General features: G+C 36.6%; 1 protein-coding gene and 6 non-coding genes across 7 annotated transcripts; 5 read left to right on the top strand and 2 right to left on the bottom strand.

Annotated features, from left to right (window-relative positions):
• Positions 1-1,012: 1,012 nt before the first annotated feature.
• On the top strand, positions 1,013-1,085 carry Trnat-ugu. The gene has a single exon. It is a non-coding gene; the product is annotated as a tRNA-Thr (tRNA).
• Positions 1,086-1,460: 375 nt separating this feature from the next.
• On the bottom strand, positions 1,461-1,532 carry Trnac-gca. Its single transcript has one exon. It is a non-coding gene; the product is annotated as a tRNA-Cys (tRNA).
• A 112-nt stretch (positions 1,533-1,644) lies between these two features.
• On the top strand, positions 1,645-1,716 carry Trnam-cau. Its single transcript has one exon. It is a non-coding gene; the product is annotated as a tRNA-Met (tRNA).
• Positions 1,717-2,755: 1,039 nt separating this feature from the next.
• Positions 2,756-2,828, top strand: Trnat-ugu. Its single transcript has one exon. It is a non-coding gene; the product is annotated as a tRNA-Thr (tRNA).
• Positions 2,829-3,098: 270 nt separating this feature from the next.
• Trnam-cau lies at positions 3,099-3,170 on the top strand. Its single transcript has one exon. It is a non-coding gene; the product is annotated as a tRNA-Met (tRNA).
• A 131-nt stretch (positions 3,171-3,301) lies between these two features.
• On the bottom strand, positions 3,302-3,373 carry Trnaq-cug. Its single transcript has one exon. It is a non-coding gene; the product is annotated as a tRNA-Gln (tRNA).
• A 3,585-nt stretch (positions 3,374-6,958) lies between these two features.
• On the top strand, positions 6,959-8,143 carry LOC114543822. The gene has a single exon (XM_028562661.1). The coding sequence runs from the start codon at positions 6,959-6,961 to the stop codon at positions 8,141-8,143; it is 1,185 nt and encodes a 394-aa protein (XP_028418462.1).
• The last annotated feature ends 14,059 nt before the right edge of the window (positions 8,144-22,202 follow it).

Below are 22,202 nucleotides of genomic sequence, written 5' to 3' on the forward strand. Positions count from 1 at the left end.
GTCGATCAATTCAGTAGCATTCACAAACACCGTCCATGAGATTATCCTTTAGACGATGGCAATGGTAATCATATGGTGATATGATAGTCGAAAATTTTACAGTGTTTTTTTTGAGTTATAAATTATTCTTGAGTTATAAAAAATGTGCTACGCACTATAAAAAAGTCGCACGAATTCATTTTCCTGATGTTCAGTACTTGTATATGATGATTGATAAGGTCTACAACGTCTACATTTATGCATACTAGATCTCCTTCTTGCATGTATATTGATAGGATTGATACTGCATGGAAAAAGTTTATCGGAGATTGCAACTTGAGTTTAGCACTGCTTTTTTATTAACAGCTCATCATACACATCTGACCCGTAATGTGATGTATTGTCTAAACACGCGCATTAATAAGATGAAGTATTTTTATATATATTCCCCTCTACCAGGTATGGTGCTCTGGTTTACAAATATAATATAGAACATTCATGTGCCCAGAGAGTCATTCAAAAAACCTAAACTGCATGGATTGTTTATCAAACGTACGGCTTTTTCCCACGAAAATAAATTGGGATTTTTCATGCACTAATGGGTACCATAAAAATATTTAAATTTTCTTTAGTTTATAGAACAGGAAGGAGCGAGCGGAGTTGAACCACTGACCCCAGTGACCTGTCAACCTGCAGTCGGATGCTCTACCACTATATGCTACTCTCTCTGAGCGTTCCATGCAGCATACCTGTCATATGCTATATTCTTAGATACCTGTAAGAGAAAGCCAGAAATTAAAAAATAAATAAAGACGGAGAATGAATGTTTTAAAAGAGTTTCTACAAGGAATTGAACTCCGATTCTCGAAGTCAGGGTCCGAAGTGATAACCATTACACCACAGACCCTAAAAATCTATCAAACTTACTGACGAATGTTGTCTGCATAAATATAATTATGTAGTTTGCTACGCGCATGCACATTATTAGGATAAAGTATTCATATAATTGTATTCGTGTTAAGCTTGCACATACGCCTCATTAGCTCAGTGGTTAGAGCACTGGTCTTGTAAACCAGGGGTCCAGAGTTCAACTCTCTGATGAGGCTTTTGCATACTTTTGTATTTACAAAAGTATATAGGCAACTAAGCAACTATATAATTTATCCTACTCCGAGCCCGAAGTGCTAACCATTACACCACAGGACATAAACACCTAGAAAAATACTGAGAAATTCCTGGCTCTACAGTATATCTATGCACGCCCATTATTAAGATAAAGTAATTATTCCCTGTATTCCAGGTATGGACTCCCGTTTACAAATTAATAGAACATGCATGTGTCCCAGAGAGTCATTGAAAAAACACTAAACTGCAAGGATTATTTATCAATCAAACGGATTGTTGCAACGAAAATAAATTTGGGTTTTTTAATTCACTAATTAGTACGATAAAATGTTGGATTTTTTCATTCATAAAAGAGAAGGGAGCGAGCGGAGTTGAACCACTGACCTCTCGATCTGCAGTCGAATGCTCTACCACTGAGCTACACTCCCTGATCGTGCATACCTGTTTGATGCTATTCTCCTAAAAAAACATTTCTTGCTGTTCTTACTTATTCGAAATAGCACAAGTTTTATATTCATAGCAAAGAAGCAGTGTGTAGAAAGCAGGGTGGCGCAGTGGAAGCGTGCTGGGCCCATAACCCAGAGGTCAATGGATCGAAACCATTTCCTGCTAAAGTTATCATTTCAATAAAAAAGATCTTTTCGAAATCTTATTCAAAAACATATATTTTTTAAATGGGCTATAAGAGAAAACCAGAGCTAAAAAATTACATAAAGACATAAAATTAACAGTTCCAGCAAGGTTCTACCGAGAATTGAACTCAGATTCCCGGATTCAGAGTGCGAAGTGCTAACCATTACACCACAGAACCTAACTATATACTGAAAGACACAGCAGAAATTGGTGTTTGAGACATTTCAACCCGGAAATCTAATCGCTGGTTCCCAATTGTGTATTTCTGTACCGCTATCAAAGAGAAACCTTTTGAATAGCATGAAAAAGTTCAATTTTCTTCCGAATACGTATTCTGCAATCTTTTGACGACTCATCATATACATCTGACCCGCGCTGTGATGTATAGTCATATACACGCACATTATTAATGAAGTATTTACATATATTCCCCCTATTCCAGGTATGGAGCCCTGGTTTACAAATGTAATATAGAACATGCATGTGTCCCAGAGAGTCATTCAAAAAACCTAAACTGCATGGATTATTTATCAAACGTACGGCTGTTTCCCACGAAAATAAATTTGGATTTTTATGCACTATATGGGTACCATAAAAATATTTAATTTTTCTTTAATTTATAGAACAGGAAGGAGCGAGCGGAGTTGAACCACTGACTCCAGTGACCTGTCAACCTGCAGTCGGATGCTCTACCATTAATGCTACTCTCTCTGAGCGTTCCGTGCAGCATACCTGTCATATGCTATATTTCTTAGATACCTGTAAGAGAAAGCCTGAAATAAAAAAATACATAAAGACGGAGAATGAATGTTTTCAAAGAGTTTCTAACAAGAATTGAACTCCGATTCTCGAAGTCAGAGTCCGAAGTGATAACCATTACACCACAGACCCTAAAAATCTATCAAACTTACTGACGAATGTTGGCTGCATAGTATATAATTATGTAGTTTGCTACGCGCATCCACCTTATTAAGATAAAGTGTTCATATAATTATATTCGTGTTAAGCTTGCACATACGCCTCATTATCTCAGTGGTTAGAGCACTGGTCTTGTAAACCAGGGGTCCAGAGTTCAACTCTCTGATGAGGCTTTTGCATACTTTTGTATTTACAAAAGTATATAGGCAACCAAAGCAACTATATAATTTATCCTACTCAGAGCCCGAAGTGCTAACCATTACACCACTGGAAATAAACACCTAGAAAAAGTACTGAGAAATTCCTGGCTCTACAGTATATCTATGCACGCCCATTATTAAGATAAAGTAATTATATTCCCTGTATTCCAGGTATGGACTCCCGTTTACTTTATTCGAAATAGCACAAATTTTATATTCATAGCAAAGAAGCAGTGTGTAGAAAACAGGGTGGCGCAGTGGAAGCGTGCTGGGCCCATAACCCAGAGGTCAATGGATCGAAACCATTTCCTGCTAAAGTTATCATTTCAATAAAAAAGATCTTTTCGAAATTATATTCAAAAACATATATTTTTTTAAAATTGGGCTATAAGAGAAAACTAGAACTAAAAAACTTACATAAAGACATAAAATTAACAGTTCCAGCAAGGTTCTACCGAGAATTGAACTCAGATTCCCGGATTCAGAGTCCGAAGTGCTAACCATTACACCACAGAACCTAACTATCTACTGAAAGACACAGCAGAAATTGGTGTTTGAGACATTTCAAACCGGAAATCTAATCGCTGGTTCCCAATTATTATTATTATTATTATTATTATTATTATTATATTATTATATATTATTATATTATTATATTATTATTATTATTATTATTTTATTATATTATTATATATTATTATATTATTATTATTATTATTATATATTATTATATTATTAATTATTATTATTATTATTATTATTATTATTATATATTATTATTATTATATTATTTATTATTATTATTATATTATTATTATATATTATTATTATTATTATTATTATTATTATTATTATATATATATATATTATTATTATTATTATTAATTATTATTATTATATTATTATTATTATATTATTATTATTATTATTATATTATTAATTATTATATTATTATTATTATTATTATTATTATATTATTATTATTATTTATATTATATTATTATTATTATTATATTATTATTATATTATTATTATTATTATTATATTATTATTATTATTATTATATTATTATTATTATTATTTATTATTATATATTATTATTATTATTATTATTATTATTATTATTATTATTATATATTATTATTATTATTATTATTATTATTATATTATTATTATTATTATTATTATTAAGTTCTGTCGTTCTACAATAAAATTTAAGCTATACTATGTACATCTAAAATTACCTATCTAAAAATGATTACATAAGTCTATAGCATGGACTATTGGACTATGCCTGCAACGTTCTGTCCTACAGAAGTAATTATATAATTTATCTTTGTTAAATTCTCGTTTCTTTTCACTAACGTTTTTCACCTGTTTGGCAACAATTCGTGAAGCCGATGATTCGGGTCAATCAAATCTTTAACCAACAATACACATGCTTTATTTCTACGTTCTTCCAGTGTTTCCAATTACTCACAGTTAATTGCTGCTATAATCCTTATAACCAGTATGCTCCGGATAAATAATGTTAAGAGGCCTTCTTTGGACTCTCTCTATATTATCCCTTTGCATCTTTGTAAGTCCACCACTCCATATCTGCATACCGTACTCTAGAACAGATCGAATAACTGTACAGTAGAACATCAAAAGATCCTCAATAGGTGCTCCATACCTTCTCAAAATTTTTAAAAAATGTAATCGCTTGGTTGCCTTTTTACAATATATTCTGTGTTGGTCCTCCATTTCAGATCATCATCAATCCATACTCCAAGCAATTTATAGGAGAGTACTCGAGCTACTTGACAACCGCCAATATTAATCGCCGGTATATCTGTTTTATTCTTTCTAAAATCAATAATCATTTCCTTACACTTTCCTCCGTTCAACTCCATCATCTCGTCTCTGGTAAATTGGATTACTTTATCCACCCATTCCTGTGAGATTCCAATTGGACTTCCCGATGTATGGGATGATACATCAATCACTTCATACGAGGTGGTGTCATCCATAAACATTGTTACATCTTGTTCCTCAGATGTGATGGGTTTGGATTTCATCGGGAGGTCATTAATTTTCAGGATAAAGGATATTGGCCCTAATTTGGTTCCCTGTGGCACTCCACCGTTGATTCGCTTTAAACTTGATCGTTCCCCCTGAAACGTTGTTATTTGGGATCTTCCTTGTAGATAAGATGCAAGCCAAGCAACTAGTTCAGGTCTAACACCATTATTGAGAAATGACTCGAGCAGTTTATTGCGGTCAATCAAATCAAAAGCCTTGCGAAAGTCAAGGAAGATGATGCGAATAACTTTTTAGTATTATCCATAGCCATATGCCATTTGTGTATCAATAACAACAATGCATAAATTGTTGATGACCCAGGGAGCCCACCATACTGGCATCGACTTATCTTTTCTCCAACATCCTCGATGATCCAACTGTTACGTAAGATTCTTGAATTTTGGATAAAACACTCGTTAAGGCAACTGGTCTCAATTCATCAGCAGAACAACAAGGTTGGTTTTAGGAATAGCACATACGTTTGATATTTTCCAAATATCAGGAAAAACACGTTCTTTAAATGATTCGTTGAAAATATGAGCTAATGGGAAAGCAAAGTGCTCAGCGAAATACTTGATTATTCTGACATCAGGGTCGTGGGGACCCGCTGCTTTATTTACGTTAAATTCCTTAGGTTGGATAACACACTATCAACTGGTATTTAGGTAGAGGCGATTTCCAATCGAAGTCCACTCATTATTAACTACAGAAAATCCGGTAGTAAGATTCGTAAAAAAGTTATTGATATGTTCGGCAGTTTCTCTGGAGTTTAGTGGTGCAGCACTTTCCGGATCGGTAAGACTAAATTCTTGCTTCTTTTTGCCCACTATCTTTTTTAACGTTTTTCCACCATGCTTTCGGTTCATGAACGCGTAGAGGCTTGATCCTTTCGTTGTACAATTTACTTTTTTCTTTACGGATCTCCGATATAATTTTATTTCTCATTTCTCTAGATTCTACTATTCTTCCTTGCTGATACAGTTTGTCTCTCTTGATTATCATGCTCTTGATCTTCCTGATATGAAGGTTTATCGTTTTCATGACGTTTGAACGTTTTGATGGGAAAAGACTTGTAATCAAATCATTGGTGATATTTAGAAACGCTTCCACTTTGGAATTTACACTGCACGAGTCGTACACCGAAGACCAACTTTTTCGAGTTATGAGTTCATGAAACAGATGAACACTAGACTCCTGGATTGGCGACAGGTGACTTTTCTAGTTTGATTACCTTTGGGGTATAGTCTTAGACTTCAACTCAATCATGCAATGATCGGAATTTCCAAGTGGGGCTAAAACAGTTGGCTTCTCATAAGATTGATGTATGTTGGTAAATACAAGGTCTAGTGTTGCATTCCTTCGTGTAGGATCTTTAACTAGTTGTTTTAATTGGCATTGCTTCTTGATTATTCTTTCTTGAAAGCCATTTCCTGTTGGGTTAAAGTCCCCAGAGACGATTATCGCTATATTTGGACTTTCCGAAGTTAGGGTGTCATAGCAATGACAAAAAATAGTCGTAGAAGTCAATTTCATCGGAGTTTAACGATGGAGGAAGATATACACACGCTAATGCTATCTTTGACATTGTTCGTGGTAGCCATTTAGGGCGAATTACGATCCATAAAATTCATGATCCACGCTAGAAAGATCATATCGAACTTTTTGTTGGGATAGAGTCTTTAATAAAAAAGGCTACGCCGCCACCTCTACCATATTCTCTATCATTCCTAAGTACATTGAATTGTGGTAATCCAGGAAGGTGCACAGCTTCATCTGGTACGTCATTGGATAACCACGTTTCTGAAATCATCACAATGTCAGTTTTTCTATTGTCGATAACATGCGAAAGTTCATCAGTTTTCTTCAAAATTGATCGAGCATTTAGATTCAAAATATTAGGTAAAATACGATTGTGTTTAAAGTTTCGATCGTGCGTATTTTAACCAAATTTGAAGTATTTCTTGAATTGTCGGCATTCGAAGATTTCTTGTATTACATCGGGTAGTAATTCGGACAGGAATCTTGCTAATAATTTTATCATGACAATCAGATGCGTTCTGGGAGATTACCTCTGTTTATATCAGAGCTACGTTCAAGCTGACCGCCCGCCATGTTGTAAACTCGACGCTGTTGTTCCATTGTCATCTCGACGCTGTTGTTCCATTGTCAAATATGACGCTGTTGTTCCATTGTCATCTCTCGCGAAACGGGACCTTTCTTGGTTTGTTAATAAAAGCCGTTTATACAATGGCACTAAACTTATTAAACCTACTAAAGTGATAACGCTAACAACAGATGCCTCGTTATCTGGTTGGGGTGCCGTATCTGATGTTGGAGTTACCAATGGGATATGGTCCCAGGAGGAGAAAGCCCAACATATTAATTGGTTAGAGCTTACCGCAATCTGGCTAGGCGTGCAATGCTTTGTCCTAACTTCCTATTGTTACATTAAAGTATTTTGTGATAATGGATCAGCCGTAGCTTACATTAATAACATGGGTGGTTCGTGCCCTAATTTGCATTCAGTTGCATCCCAAATTTGGCAATGGTGCATTGATCGTTCTTGTGTAATTGAGGCCTTCTATATCCCGGGAAGACTTAACATTCGAGCGGATAGTCTTTCCAGGGGTCACCAGCAAAATTTGGAATGGAAATTACACCCAACTGTATTTCGGTGGATAAGCCAATCGTATTTTACTCCGGGAATAGATTTGTTTGCTTCAAGGCTGAATCACCAAGTAGCTGATTACGCGTCATGGCAACCAGACCCTGGGGCAGTGGCTGAGGATGCCTTTTCCCTTAACTGGGTAGGAACTAAACCTTATTTCTTTCCACCTTTCAGTCTAATAGGAAGAGTGCTCACGAAAATGAAAAGAGATCAAGTTGCCGATGCAATAATAATAGCACCCTGGTGGCCAACAGCTCATTGGTACCCAATGTTGGTACACCGGATATTCTCTCGTCCGCTCCTACTCCCTCAATGGAAACAGCTGTTATTACACCCTGGGAACAAGGACATGTTGCACCCTCTGTGGCAAACGATCCGCTTAGCCGCGTGGCGTGTCTCAGCTCTAGACTCCAAAGTAGAGGACTTTCAGAAAGGGCTGCCAAGTACGTGCTCAAGTCTTGGCGTCCAGGCACCGCAAAGCAGTATTCCGCAGCATGGAAGTGTTTCTGTAGCTGGTGTAGTGCGAGGAAGGAAGATCCTCTTCAAGCGTCTTTAGGTGTTGTGTGTGAATTTCTAACTGATCAGTTCGAGGTACAGAAGAAGGCATATTCAACAGTGAACTCATACAGGTCAGCGTTATCTTCTATATTGCCCCCGGTAGACGGGCCTTGTTGGGGGAACACCCGGTTATTGTACGACTATTGAAAGGAATGTTTGTCACACGTCCTCCCCAACCAAAATATTCCACTACATGGGACGTTAATGTATTGCTGAAGTGCTTAGAATTATGGGATCCACTTAAAGATTTAACGTTAAAACTTTTGACTCTCAAAACTGTGGCCCTGGTGGCTCTTGTTTCTGCTCAACGCAGCCAAACCTTGGCTGTATTAAGCGTTGATTCTATGACTAAGACGCAGGATGAAATTCAATTCGTTGTAACGGACATTTTAAAGACATCTCGTCCGGGGAGAGCTTCCCTTGTGGTACACTTTCCCGCGTTTCCTGAAAACAAGAAGTTGTGTGTATACTCTACGTTGTTGGCGTACATTGCCCAGACTACGGAAGCTAGACAGTCCTTGAACACTTCAAAGTTATTTCTCTCGTTTGGCAAACCATATAAAATTGTTTGCGCATCTACAATTGCTCGCTGGTTAAAAATGGCGTTGGATTTTTCCGGAATCAACACCGATATATTCAAAGGGCATAGTTTTAGATCTGCTTCTACCTCGAAAGCAGAGGCACTTGGTGTATCAAAGACGTCATCTTACGAACTGCAGATTGGAAACGATCTGGAACTTTTTGTAAGTTCTACAAGAAAGCTTTAAGCGATGACGCTGTGTATGCAAAAACGATACTTAGTTCATGAATGGAATGATTGCTGCGTGTGTGTCCAATTAAATATGGCCTTGCACTTCTCTTGAGTACGTGTGTATTAATTGTTCGGTGCTCAGGCCACACTTTAAACATGCATAATGAATCCTGCAGTGCGGAGTATTATGCGAAGGAGAATATAAAATTAGACAAAGGTCTTACCTGCAGGATAATTGTGATTCTCCGAGTATAATACGAAGCACCAAGGATTCATGTCCCTCGCACCTTCAAATTTTATGAGTATGCCCGCTCATTAAGACGGTTGGGAAGGGCTCGATTTGCATAACAAAGAACTTTAAACCGTGATGGCCTGGTGAATAGTGGCGAAAAATGCATAATGAATCCTTGGTGCTTCGTATTATACTCGGAGAATCACAATTATCCTGCAGGTAAGACCTTTGTCTAATTTTATATTTTCCAATGCGCGATTCGATTTCGCTCGCATGATACGGCAATTCCTCCAAGAGGAACAAATAAACCGTTCTTTTCATGCTGTTCGATTAAGTTTAGATTGAATTGGGGTAAGAATATATTTAATACATGTAGATTCCGGTCCTATTTTAATAATATCGCTGCTATTTCGCTGTTTAACAAGATGATGTGGTCGTGTATGGGCGCGTTGACACGTCGCGTAGTTTGCACAGGATCAAAGATTTAATATAACTATATAAGCGCGAATTCCAAAGGCAAAGTGTAAGACGAAGCGAATGTATCATGCGGTTTATTTACATTTTTGAACAATTGAACTTCTATACTGCGATGTGCTTCTGAATTTCGCGATCGAACATTTAGGTTCGTAAGGCATCTAAATGCGAATATGTATGCGAAACAATACGCGAACTGTATTGTTTATGTCCAGAAGCTGTATAGTGTCCAGAAGACTGGCACGTGCGCCGGAGTTAACGCCAGAACGGCGTCTTGTTTAGAATAAGTTTTCAATACTTCACATTGATCTATATTGTATATGCTTATGATTCCAAAAGACAAAGGTTTGAAGGCTTTAAAATCTTTCTTCCAAAACTTTGTCTGGATTGGAATCATAAGCACATGCTGACAAAGGTATTCTTCTCTCTCCCAAGTAGCCATAAACCAATACCTTTTCAGCTTGTATGCAATGGTGACTTGAAATAGGTTAATTTGGATACAAACTGAAAAGGTCTATTCACTCTATTGGTTTATAGCTACTTGGGAAAGAGAAATCGAATACCTTTGTCAGCATGTGCTTATGATTTCATTCCAGACAATGTTTTGGAGGAAAGATCTTTAAAACCTTCAAACTTTGTCTTTTGGAATCATAAGCATATACAATATAGATCAATGACAAGGTAAAGTATTGAGAACTTATTTAAACAAGACGCCTGTTCTGGCGTTAACTCCGGTGTCAAGCGAAATTTGACCATTGCGAAATACATGACCACGCGTGACGAGTCACGAATTTCGCGGCTTACTCGAGCGAAAAACATGACGATTGCGAAATCTATGACTTCGGCGGCCGAGTGCGACTGTTTGGTTTTGGCTAATTTTGATCAAAATTTTAGTACGTTTCGGTAGTTAATCGAGAAACGTGTAAAACAAAGATTCACTAGGACAGATAAAACATCATTGAAGGCTATTTAAATCGCTAAAATACTATTGATTATTGAATTTGAAAAAGTATAGTTGGTATTATACTACCACAAAAATTCAAGTATAATGGTACATTGCTTCATTTAATTTCTGACAAGATCATTTTAACAGTTCTACCAAAATTATTTACGTCATTGGAATTTATATCTTATTTACATATATTTACATCTGCACCTTGCATCACTTCACCTAGCTGCACATTAGCAATAAAATTTTCCTGAAAGTGCTGTTGCGAAGTTTACACTTCTGCAACTGGCGTGAAAGAATTGATAGCACCGGTCACACCCAAGCCAGTCTTCACCATCATCTTTCTTGCAAATTTTGCACACACTTGTATTTCTCCCAACAGCACTGCAACAAAAATTCCAAACAGTAGTTAGTAGACATGTGTGTAAGTTTTCAGATTCACTTTTGAATGTGTACATAAAGGGTAAATATATAAGCTAAATGAATAATAAGAGCTATAAAAGCCAAATGAATAATAAGAGCTATAAAACAAGTAACAATAATAAAATTTATAAGATCATATCACATATTATTATGATGCGATGCGTCAATGCGAAGTTATTAAATGGCTAGACATACCTTCATATTCAAAGTTTCTCGAGAATTGAGACAGCATGTGGATATTTTTTCCTTGCGACTTTGTCAAGAGTGGCAAAATGAGTAGGCTCCTGGCATCCTGATTTTAGGAAGTGCAGCACTTCTTCCACTTAAGCCTAAGACATTCAATTTATAGTGTTAATACATGGCCAAAACAACGACAAATTAATAAATATCAATAACAGTAATATCTTGGTTATGATCAGTATGATCACAATAATTACATTAAAACAACAGTCCGAATATCGGTATCAGATCGAAGTCATCGAACATTTGAATTCGAACTAAACAGAGTTTGGACGACAATGACATACCTTATATTTACTGATTTCCGAGTCAGGTTTCTTCGCTTTAACGCCAGAACAGCAAGCTGATTCAGTTGTTGAATTTGCAGCCATTTAGGAAAGAAAAAACTTCGAAAAATCTTCCTTCGAGACAAGTCAGAGAATACGTGTTGAACGGTAAACAAGTTGCGAAATTTATGAACAGAATGTAATTTATGCGCGCATTTGCGCATGCCCAGAACTGCGACACTCATATATTTCGCAAGTCATAAATTTCGCGTGACACCTGCGTGGTGCTCACGTGCCAGTCTTCAATATAAAGCTTCTGAACATAAACAATACAGTTCATATTCATTTAGATGCCTTGCGAACCTAAATGTTGTTCGATCGCGAAATTTAGAAGCACATCGTACTTTAAAAAGTATAGAAGTTCAATTGTTCAAAAATGTAAATAAACGGCATGATACATTCGCTTTGTCTTACACTTTGCCTTTGGAATTCGCGCTTATATAGTTTATTAAATCTTCATCCTGTGCAAACTACGACGAGTCAAAGCGCCCATACACGACCACATCATCTTGTGAAACGGCGAAATAGCAGCGATATTACTAAAATAGGACCAGAATCTACATGTATTAAATATATTCTTACCCCAATTCAATCTAAACTTAATCGAAAAGCATGAAAAGAACGGTTTATTTGTTCCTTTTGGAGGAATTGCCGTATCATGCGAACGAAATCGAATCGCGCATCGGAAAATTAGCCAAAGCTGTGCACCACAACTCTTGGGAGACAAGACTGGGACATAGATAAATCCAATCACATACGCATTTTAAGTACTAGTACATTTTAAGTACTAGTAGAATTTTCAACTCTGTCGCTGACGCCGGAGTAATTATCATGTTTGAATTGAAATGGTTAAAAGACATGCATATTAGCCAATAGTTATTGTTGAATACTTGCCTGTTTTAATCACCTTGCACATTTATACTTCCTTCCATCTATGTTATGAAACAGACGCAACGACCAGGGCGCATTGTTGGACCAAGAACTGGTCCCTAACCGCTGCTAATCTTCTTCTTCTTCTTGTTAGGGGCAACGCTCTTTAAAGTGCCTATGAAATGAAATTTTTTATTTCATGTTCGTGAAGTGTTTAGTGTACAAACGACTATGTTGAAGTCGCAAGCTCTACAAATAATTTAATGAAAAGTTATTGGGGTTTAAACTTGCCGATTTGGCCAAAAAATGTGGTTCACTTTCTGCGCGGTCAAATGGCGTCAAATTACTTCCGATGACGTAAAGAACAGGGCACACACAAATGACACAATAACATAAGCTCTTACTTTTATACGAGATACACGAAATCTCGACTTTTCGAACAGTCTTATCGCATATTATAAAACTCTAAAAACGAAGAGTCTCGCTCGAAACGTCAAATTGAACCTTCGTACAACTTCAATATGACGAAGCGGTTTAGTTTAACTTTTATATAGGCTTGCGTGAATCGCAACATATGACAAGATTACACTGCGCGCTAAGCGCATTTTATGATAAACAACTAAGGGAAAGGTTTTTATACATTAGAATATAAGCCGTAGATATGGAGGAAACATCTCCTTTATGTGCAAATGAAAAAAGAGAAATTCTTGTTGTGTTGCTGGAAGGCCAAATAAGAAATGCACAAATAGTGGCGAGACACGAGGTATTAGCATGCATTGTTTTTTTAAAGATCCGTCTGTACGAAAACAGCGGGTCCAATTTGTTCGAATACATCGGTCTGACTTCGACCTGGGAAAATATTCGTCAAGAATATGGTTGTGCTCGGCGCATTTTGACGAGAGTTGCTTCTGCAAACGTTTTGCAAGCAATTTACAAGGCTTCGATAGCAGTAACACCAAGCGCTTTTTGACTTGAGGTTCAAACATGGACCCATGTAGCCAAATATCCATCTTGCCAACTACCTATAACCAACAGCACGGATATACCTATATAAGTCCATTGCTTTTGTCAAGTTTCTCACTTTAAATTACAGAAGTTCAAACTCTTAAGTATTTTATTTACTACCAAACTGAAAAAGCGTACATGCAAGGAATCTACTTTATCCTCTTGGTCATATCTAGCCTCTATAGAATAATCGTGTCAAGCCATCGATCGATATCAACTTCTTCGGATTTTCCCTTGTTAATATCAACCATTATATCGTCTCCCTGAGGAGCTAAGGTTCGCCTTCATATGGCATGTATTGAGAATCGCATACATACTCGCTTCAAACGTTTGCATCCGAATTCGCAACAGAATTATTACTGCTATTCGACTACTTCGTCCTATATTGTTTGTTTATAATTTGCGTTATTTGCGTTGTGTCAATTTCTGTGCCCGCTTTACGTCACATCCGTCTGATTTGTTCCCAGTCTCCGAACAATATTTTATTGCGAAATCGATACAAAAACGTTCAAAACATGTTTGTATTTCGAATTGGACATTTTTATGGTCAAATTCGAATTCTCCGCTGTCGAAAGTACCAAATGATTGAATAAAAAATTCGTCAGTTTCATAGGCACTTTAAAAAAACCCTAAGGCTCTAGCATTACTTGTTTGATCGGAATGAAACTTGGCACAATTATTCTAAGCAATATTCGGCATCGATTGACGGAGTTCGAATTTTTACTTTTGACCGTTGAAGCAAGTTACAAGCAATTCTTGACAGAAATGTGCAGCAAATAATATACGTATCATTAATATTCAGCCTATATACGCAAACGATTAGAAATACATTGTCCTCTCTATTGTTGTAAATACAATGCAGTTCAGAAACTCGGTCACGCAGTTCCTGGTCCTATAGTACGATCGTACTTGTTATTACAGGAGATGCTGCGCCAAAAAGTCAAATTGATCAGTGAGTCAGGAAATTGTGTTCCTTGACAATGGATGGGGTAAGCATAAAGAGTAAAGACTTCAATCTTCCTGCTATATTTACCGTCTGTAAATAAAATTTCTTTTCAGAGATCTCTGAAAGCTAATCTCCAATATGATCAAACAAAAGATGAAGTAACTGGTCTCGAAGATTTTGGAGATGGAGAGAGAACAAACCGAGTTGCCACAGCTGCACTTGTCTTTATGGCAAGGGGCATCACAGAAAACTGGAAGCAACCTCTTGGCTACGTACTGGTTCATGAGGCTTGTCCAAGCAAAAAGATTGAATCCAAGTTATTTGAAATTATTGATTAATTGACATCAATGGGTTTACTCGTTAAAAGCATTATATCTGACTTGGGTTCAACTTCCAGCAATTACTTCGCGAGTTGAATGTCACCCCTGAAACGCCTTGGTTTTTGCCCAGGGGCCGGATGTTCGAAAGGCGTTTAGCTTAAACGGTTGATAAGTTCAAAATGAAAAACAAAATGATCTCTTTACTGTACAAGTGAGGTGGAATATTTTGATGAAAATAGCATAATTTTCAATGAATGTACATATTTAATGCATAAAATGCAGGTTCAGTCATTCACAGATGCATGAGAGTACTTTTAAATTTTGGCTTATCCACCATTTAAGCTAAATACCTTTTGAACAACCGGCCCCAGATGGCTAAATCAAGATCCGTTGGAAATTGGAAACCCAACACCTCTACAGTTTACCAGGGCATTTTGCAAGTTGTTTGTTGACACGTACCTAACTCCCCTGTCATCTGGTAATTGTGCTGAAGATTTTGCAGCTTTTTAATCGGATTATCACCAAAAAAAAAGAGAACTGGAAGAAATAAGCCCAGCTCATCACCCGTGCAACCTGTTGATGATACTGATTACAACACAAGCGATGTCAAGAAGAATTTGGTATCAGCCAATGCACTGACAAATGTGCAGGATACCTGTTGAGAAAGTGTCTCAAGGAGCACAGCTGTGACACATGCCACCATACTTCACCACTGAGACCATCAATGAAAGCAGTCAGCTATTCTACCTTTTCAAGGCATTTGAAAATACAAAAACTGTGGGGGTTGACGGTTCCACAAGATATGTTTGTACAACATGATCACGAATGGAGGATGTGTTTCTTAAAGAGTTTAGCAGCTGTATTGAAAGAAAGCATATTGCCACCTAACTACTGAACTAATTTCAAAAATGCCCACATTCACAGCAGAATTGAAATGCGAAAGCTTTCCTTTTACTCACTTGGTCAAACTTTTCATCAAAATGCGATTGCATTATGCACTGATATTTGGAAACCAAGACCTGAAAACAAAGAAAAAGAAAAAAAGTACTTAAAAGTTCAACATTTGTAAGTAATACTGTATTGTGTATGTGTGTGTATGTGTATATAAATGTATTTATGTAGGTAATAAAGGCCCTGTTACACGGTGCAATTTTTCTTGCAACTTTCAATGCAATTCTGATTCTGAGAGATGTAAATTTGGGAACAACGAAACTTTTGTGTTTATCACTTTATTACACTTCATGCACTTTTCTTCTGCAAGACTCTTTACTTATTCACATCTCTTAGAAGTAGAATTGCATTGAAAGTCACAAGAAAAATTGCACTGTGTAACAGGGCCTTAAATGTATTTATAAATGTATTTATTTAAGTAATACTATAAAATGCATCTTATTTATACCAGGTGGCTTTCATTTATACGCTTAGCTTTTATACTAGAAGTTACTATCGCAAGGAAAGTGCTGGCATCGCAAGTCCATTTATCACATGTTGAAGAAAAACATCGGCTGTTTAAACTAAATTTGTCTACTCCATAGAGGCTTTCTGGGCTTTTTTCAAATGAATAATATTGTGAACATTGTCGTGAACAATGGTGCATTAAGTGTTAGGCGTCACTACTGTTACAGTAACAATGTTGCCACAACATATGTTTTTGCGCGTGTATTTGATACAGCATTAATTTGCCCCTGCCAGCAGCTTCAAGCGTGCTGAGAGTTAGAGCATTTGTGAATAGACTCATCAAGGTTATTTCCGCCATATTGCCTGCGGCTGCAGGGCAAAAAAAAACTGGGTTTTGAGCTGCGCGACCCGCCAATTCAGGCATTTACATTAAGATTCAATACATATGGCGGTCACAGAATGTTTTCCTTTTTGCCACCATTTCTAACGAAGCACTGTGTTGTTGTGGCGAGACGGGATTTTATTTCCATTAATAATAGTAATACTTAATCTCGTCTCCAGTGTGCCCAGAGCCCGCAATGCTTTGCTTGCAAGTGTGAAAATTGAAGGCTATTATAAGAGGTGTGTGGCGGCTTTTCCGGGCGGCTGTCATCACGCGGAAATACAAATAAACACAAATCGTCCTTTGTTGTGACTTCAAGCAAGTTAAACCGCTCAATAAAACGAGTGCTTCGTTAGAAATTGTTAAATTCAATGTTCACTTGCGGTTTCCCTACGAAGTGGCAAAAACGAAAACTTTCTATGACCGCCATTCGTATTGAATCTTAAAACTCATTGTCATCGGATCAGATGGCATCTTAAAGTGGTTCGCTCATTTTAACTTGCGATTTCTGTGTGAATACTTGACTGATTTTAATAAAAATTAAACCATTTTAAGGAGGAAATCGTCCTCAGTAGATACATCCTTTTTTTAGATCGATATGTTGCCAATTCGCCATAATATTCACGTGAGTTAAGCGCGTGCTTACTGCTCGGAATGTTGTCATATGGTTGGAAAAGGCGACAAAACTCTGATACCCTCCCCCTAGGGTAAATTTGACCCCAAAAATCGATTCCTGATATAAAATTGGACCAAGGGGTCAGTTTCCCGGCTTTTTTGCCTGATTTTTTCCCGATATTTGTATTATTGTGAAATAATATTGCCGGTGATGTGATAATTCATATCATACATGTTTATATAAAAAAAGCGGCAAAAATCCTCTAAAGGCTCGATTTTGACGCTAAAGATATCAAAATAATCCTGAAAATGTGAACTAACTGTACTAAATCACTGTAACCGTTTTAGTTTGTATTTTGCGCAATATTTTATAGATTAGGCCGCTTTGATGTGTAATATTGAATAATAAATAAATCGCGTGCATTAAGCCTACAGCACACGAGAGCTATCAGCTGAGCTACGAGTTACTCGTGCCTGTTAGCGCAGCCGACAGCTCACCGTGTGCGGATAGATTTTTCTGAGTTTTCTGCCACTTGCAACCTTTTCTCGCATATCAAGCATGTTTGATACAATTTAAATCGTCTTTTCAAGCTCTATCGTTTGGTAGTATTCCGGGGTCTTTAGCCCAAATACTTGCCGAGATATTTAGTTTTCTTTCTTCCCGACAATACCGGCGCAGCTCGAAGCCAGTTTTTTGTGACTACCGCGTAAGCGGTAGCCACTATGTCAGAGGCTTGCTTGCTTGCTTGCTTGCTGCTTGCTTGCTTGCTGCTTGCTTGCTTGCTTTGCTTGCTTGCTTGCTTGCTTGCTTGCTTGCTTGCTTGCTTGCTTGCTTGCTTGCTTGCTTGCTTGCTTGCTTGCTTGCTTGCTTGCTTGCTTGCTTGCTTGCTTGCTTGAATGCTTGTCTTGGACCATGACGTCACACTCAGCACTACGTCACACAACTGATGTACGTCACACTCGGCAGTTTTCGCCATTTATCGCCAACCTTTCCGTGCAATCAAATATGCAATTCAAATGCAAATTTTTTTAGTATCAACACAGCTTTTCTATACGTACGTTGTTTTGCTTACATTTTTGAGCTGTTTGAACTTTACACGTCTTACTAAATATAATAATCAATATTTAAACGTCACATATGGTCTTCTAGTGTGAAAACAGCTACAGTATTTAGAGAACACCTGCAGACCGCCGACAGCAGGCGATTTGTTTGTCTATAGACGATTTGTTCGTCTTCTGATGTGGAAACGGCTAATCGCTCATATTTTATGAAATTTGGAGTTAATCAATACGGCGGATGCGTTGCAAAACCAAATGCAATTTCTATGCTTTAATAGTAACATGTAATATTTGTAGATGTGAATACTGTCTGCTGAAACTTTAGCATATAGCTCACATGCACAATCAGTTTCTGTAAACATAAGTAGAGGCAGGAACGCAAAATAAAAGGCCGCGTCATCTACCTAAAATTATGCTTCGGCCGAACAGGTCTGAACGTGATCCCAATTATTTTATACATCGTCACGCATCGTCAATCACTTTAGCATTAGCTTTACTGCCATCATTGAATATGATCAATGAATATGGTAATTATTGGCATGGTGAGTAAAATAGCCTGCTAATTTAGGAAAGAATGAGACCCTTCATTAATCATCAGCAATGAACAGTGATAATAATATGCCGATCCTCACTGATCCATTGTATTCTTCTCTGACTGACAAAGGATTTACACATGCACCAATGACCTCCGGTAATGACATGGCCCATTCTTTGGACTACAGGGTGTCTTAAAAAAACGCAATCACTTAAATATGCAGAACATTAATACAGCTCTAAAGCGCAATAGATAAGCACCCCTGGAAATTGAAAATAGCTCTTAATCCTTCATTTAAAATGCTAAAAGTCATTTTAGCTGAACTATGGTGCAAACCCGAACAATATTAATATTCTTGCATATTTAAGTGTTCGCGTTTTTTTTGAGACACCTTGTAGAGTAGTGTCAACCACGCGCTTTAGTATAAAAAGTCACACCCAGTTTACCGTGCTGATTCAGTGAATCAGTTTAATCAGACGATATTCATGGCAATTCTTGATATATTTGCAGCAAATGATATACACATATCATTAATATTCAGCCTATACAGGGTGAGTCAAAAAAAACGGACACCTTTGAAATTCAAATTAGCCGGATAGCGGCATAATGTGACAGAAGTTGCTTAAAATATTTCATAGGTATACAAAGCATATATTACCTAAAACATAAAGTTTGTTCCCATTGGGAGTTAAAATGCATTCTAAGCTCTGTACATACAAAAGACAGTTTTATCAAATCGTTTTTGTTGATTGTACATGGGAATTGTCATGTTCCAGCCATAAGTTCGCAGCTAATTTGAATTTCAAAGGTGTCAGTTTTTTTTACTCACCCTGTATATAAGTAAACGCAAACGATTGGAAATACATTGTCCTCTCCTTTGTTATAAATACAATGCAGTTCAGAAATTAAACTCGGTTACGCAGTTCCCAGTGTGGGACTTCTCCAACGTCTTGTAAGACAAGTTCTCCACTCAACGCTTCAACGCTCCTGTTTTTCATTCACCAAGAGATCGATCTTGCAATTTTTACATCTGCACCTACAAAAACATAAATTTATTTTGATTGTGAAACAGTAGGGTGAAATGTCAGTATATGTAGTGCTTTATATGTAATGATATAGTGCCTTTATATATTTCACTTACCAATCTGACACTGGGATAGTCCGGCCGTTTTGCGAATAAAAGAAGCTGCCTTCTATCTTCATGTACACGTCCCTCTTTTAGTCTTCATTATACTCGGCACGGTCAGCAATCGGTTTGTCTTGTAAGGTTGATATAAACCGTCATGTATAGGCGTACTGTCTCTTGAAGCAACAGTATCGCATCGTCTTCAAATTCCAATATTGGCAATACATAATCCGTGATGAATTAAATATCCGAATCATGTTGGCTGTCTAAGTTGTCGGAAAAACTTGACGACGTCGTTTTAGCGAAAAACGAACCAAAAAGTTTATATACTATACAAGATTTCGCACTTTTATATTGCCGCAATATTTCCATATTTTAAAGCGTGTTTCGTGTTTACAAAATTAGCGTGTTCTCCAATGTACGTCACTTCCGGTGAAAAAATACAACTAGTTCCCACTCACAGCACCTCACGATCAAACACGAAAAAAGCCAACTTTGAGGCCCGAAAGGTACATGAAGATCAAATTTTCGTCTTATCAAATATATTGAAAATGTTCTTAAAATCGTCTAATCTGTCTAAGTAGGTTATTTCCCTGAGGTTGATATAGGCACTTTAAAGATGAGGTAAAGTCCGTTCTGCGCATATATTCCGCGCATCAACACATTCCATCAGTGGGGAGCAACTTTTGGAATGTTAATGATATGCGAATTAGCGCATTGTATTACAAACGGCAGTTCGGAGCACAATTATTACTCCGGCGTCAGCGACAGAGTTGAAAATTCGCCCCGGTTTTGTTTTGTTTTTGTTTTTTTTTTATTTTTCGTCGTCGCAAGTGTGTAATGGCCCGAAATATACTAGTATTAAAAATGTGTATGTGACTGTATTTATCTACTTCCCAGTCTTATCTCCCAAGAGTTGTGGTGCACAGCTTTGGCTAATTTTCCAATGCGCGATTCGATTTCGCTCGCATGATACGGCAATTCCTCCAAGAGGAACAAATAAACCGTTCTTTTCATGCTGTTCGATTAAATTTAGATTGAATTGGGGTAAGAATATATTTAATACATGTAGATTCCGGTCCAATTTTAATAATATCGCTGCTATTTCGCCTTTTAAAAAGATGATGTGGTCGTGTATGGGCGCGTTGACACGTTGCGTGGTTATATTTTCATGTTACGAGGGTTCGAATATACATTACATATATAAGCATAAATTATATAATACACCTATAATATATATACATTATATACATACTGTATACATGGACTATATATACATACACATATATACATACACACTTTATATACATACACACTATATACATATATACATATATGGTTACATGGTTATATGGCTATAGTGCTTATATGGTTATATGGTTATGTGGTTAGTGGTTATATGGTTATGTGGTTATGTGGTTATGTGGTTATGTGGTTATGTGGTAATTTGGTTAGTGGTTATATGGTTATATGGTTATATGGTTATATGGTTATGTGGTTAGTTGTTATATGGTTATATGGTTATGTGGTTATGTAGTTATGTGGTTAGTGGTTATATGGTTATATGGTTATATGGTTATATGTATATGGTTATATGGTTATATGGTATATGGTTATATGGTTATATGGTTATATGGTTATATGGTTATATGGTTATATGGTTATATGGTTATATGGTTATATGGTTATATGGTTATATGGTTATATGGTTATATGGTTATATGGTTATATGGTTATATGGTATATGGTTATATGGTTATATGGTTATATGGTTATATGGTTATATGGTTATATGGTTATATGGTTATATGGTTATGTGGTTAGTGGTTATATGGTTATATGGTTATATGGTTATATGGTTATATGGTTATATGGTTATATTGTTATGTGGTTATGTGGTTAGTGGTTATATGGTTATATGGTTATATGGTTATATGGTTATATGGTTATATGGTTATATGGTTATATGGTTACATGGTTATGTGGTTATGTGGTTAGTGGTTATATGGTTATATGGTTATATGGTTATTTGGTTATATGGTTATGTAGTTAGTGGTTATATGGTTATGTGGTTATATAGTTATGTGGTTATATGGTTATATTGTTATATGGTTATATGGTTAGTGGTTATATGGTTATATGGTTATATGGTTATGTTGTTAGTGGTTATATGGTTATATGGTTATGTGGTTATGTTGTTATGTTGTTATGTGGTTATATGGTTATATGGTTATGTGGTTACTGGTTATGTGGTTATGTGGTTATGTGGTTATGTGGTTATGTGGTTATGTGGTTATGTGGTTATGTGGTTATATGGTTAGTGGTTTTATGGTTATATGGTTATATGGTTATGTGGTTAGTGGTTATATGGTTATATGGATATGTGGTTAGTGGTTATATGGTTAT

Source organism: Dendronephthya gigantea, unplaced genomic scaffold, assembly GCF_004324835.1.
Source record: "Dendronephthya gigantea isolate DGI-Jeju-01 unplaced genomic scaffold, DenGig_1.0 000563F, whole genome shotgun sequence".
NCBI classification, from domain to species: Eukaryota; Metazoa; Cnidaria; class Anthozoa; order Malacalcyonacea; family Nephtheidae; genus Dendronephthya; species Dendronephthya gigantea.

Coding starts and splice junctions, on each gene's coding strand:
- LOC114543822 (XM_028562661.1), top strand. CDS start 6,959: ATGACAATCAGATGCGTTCTGGGAGATTACCTCTGTTTATATCAGAGC.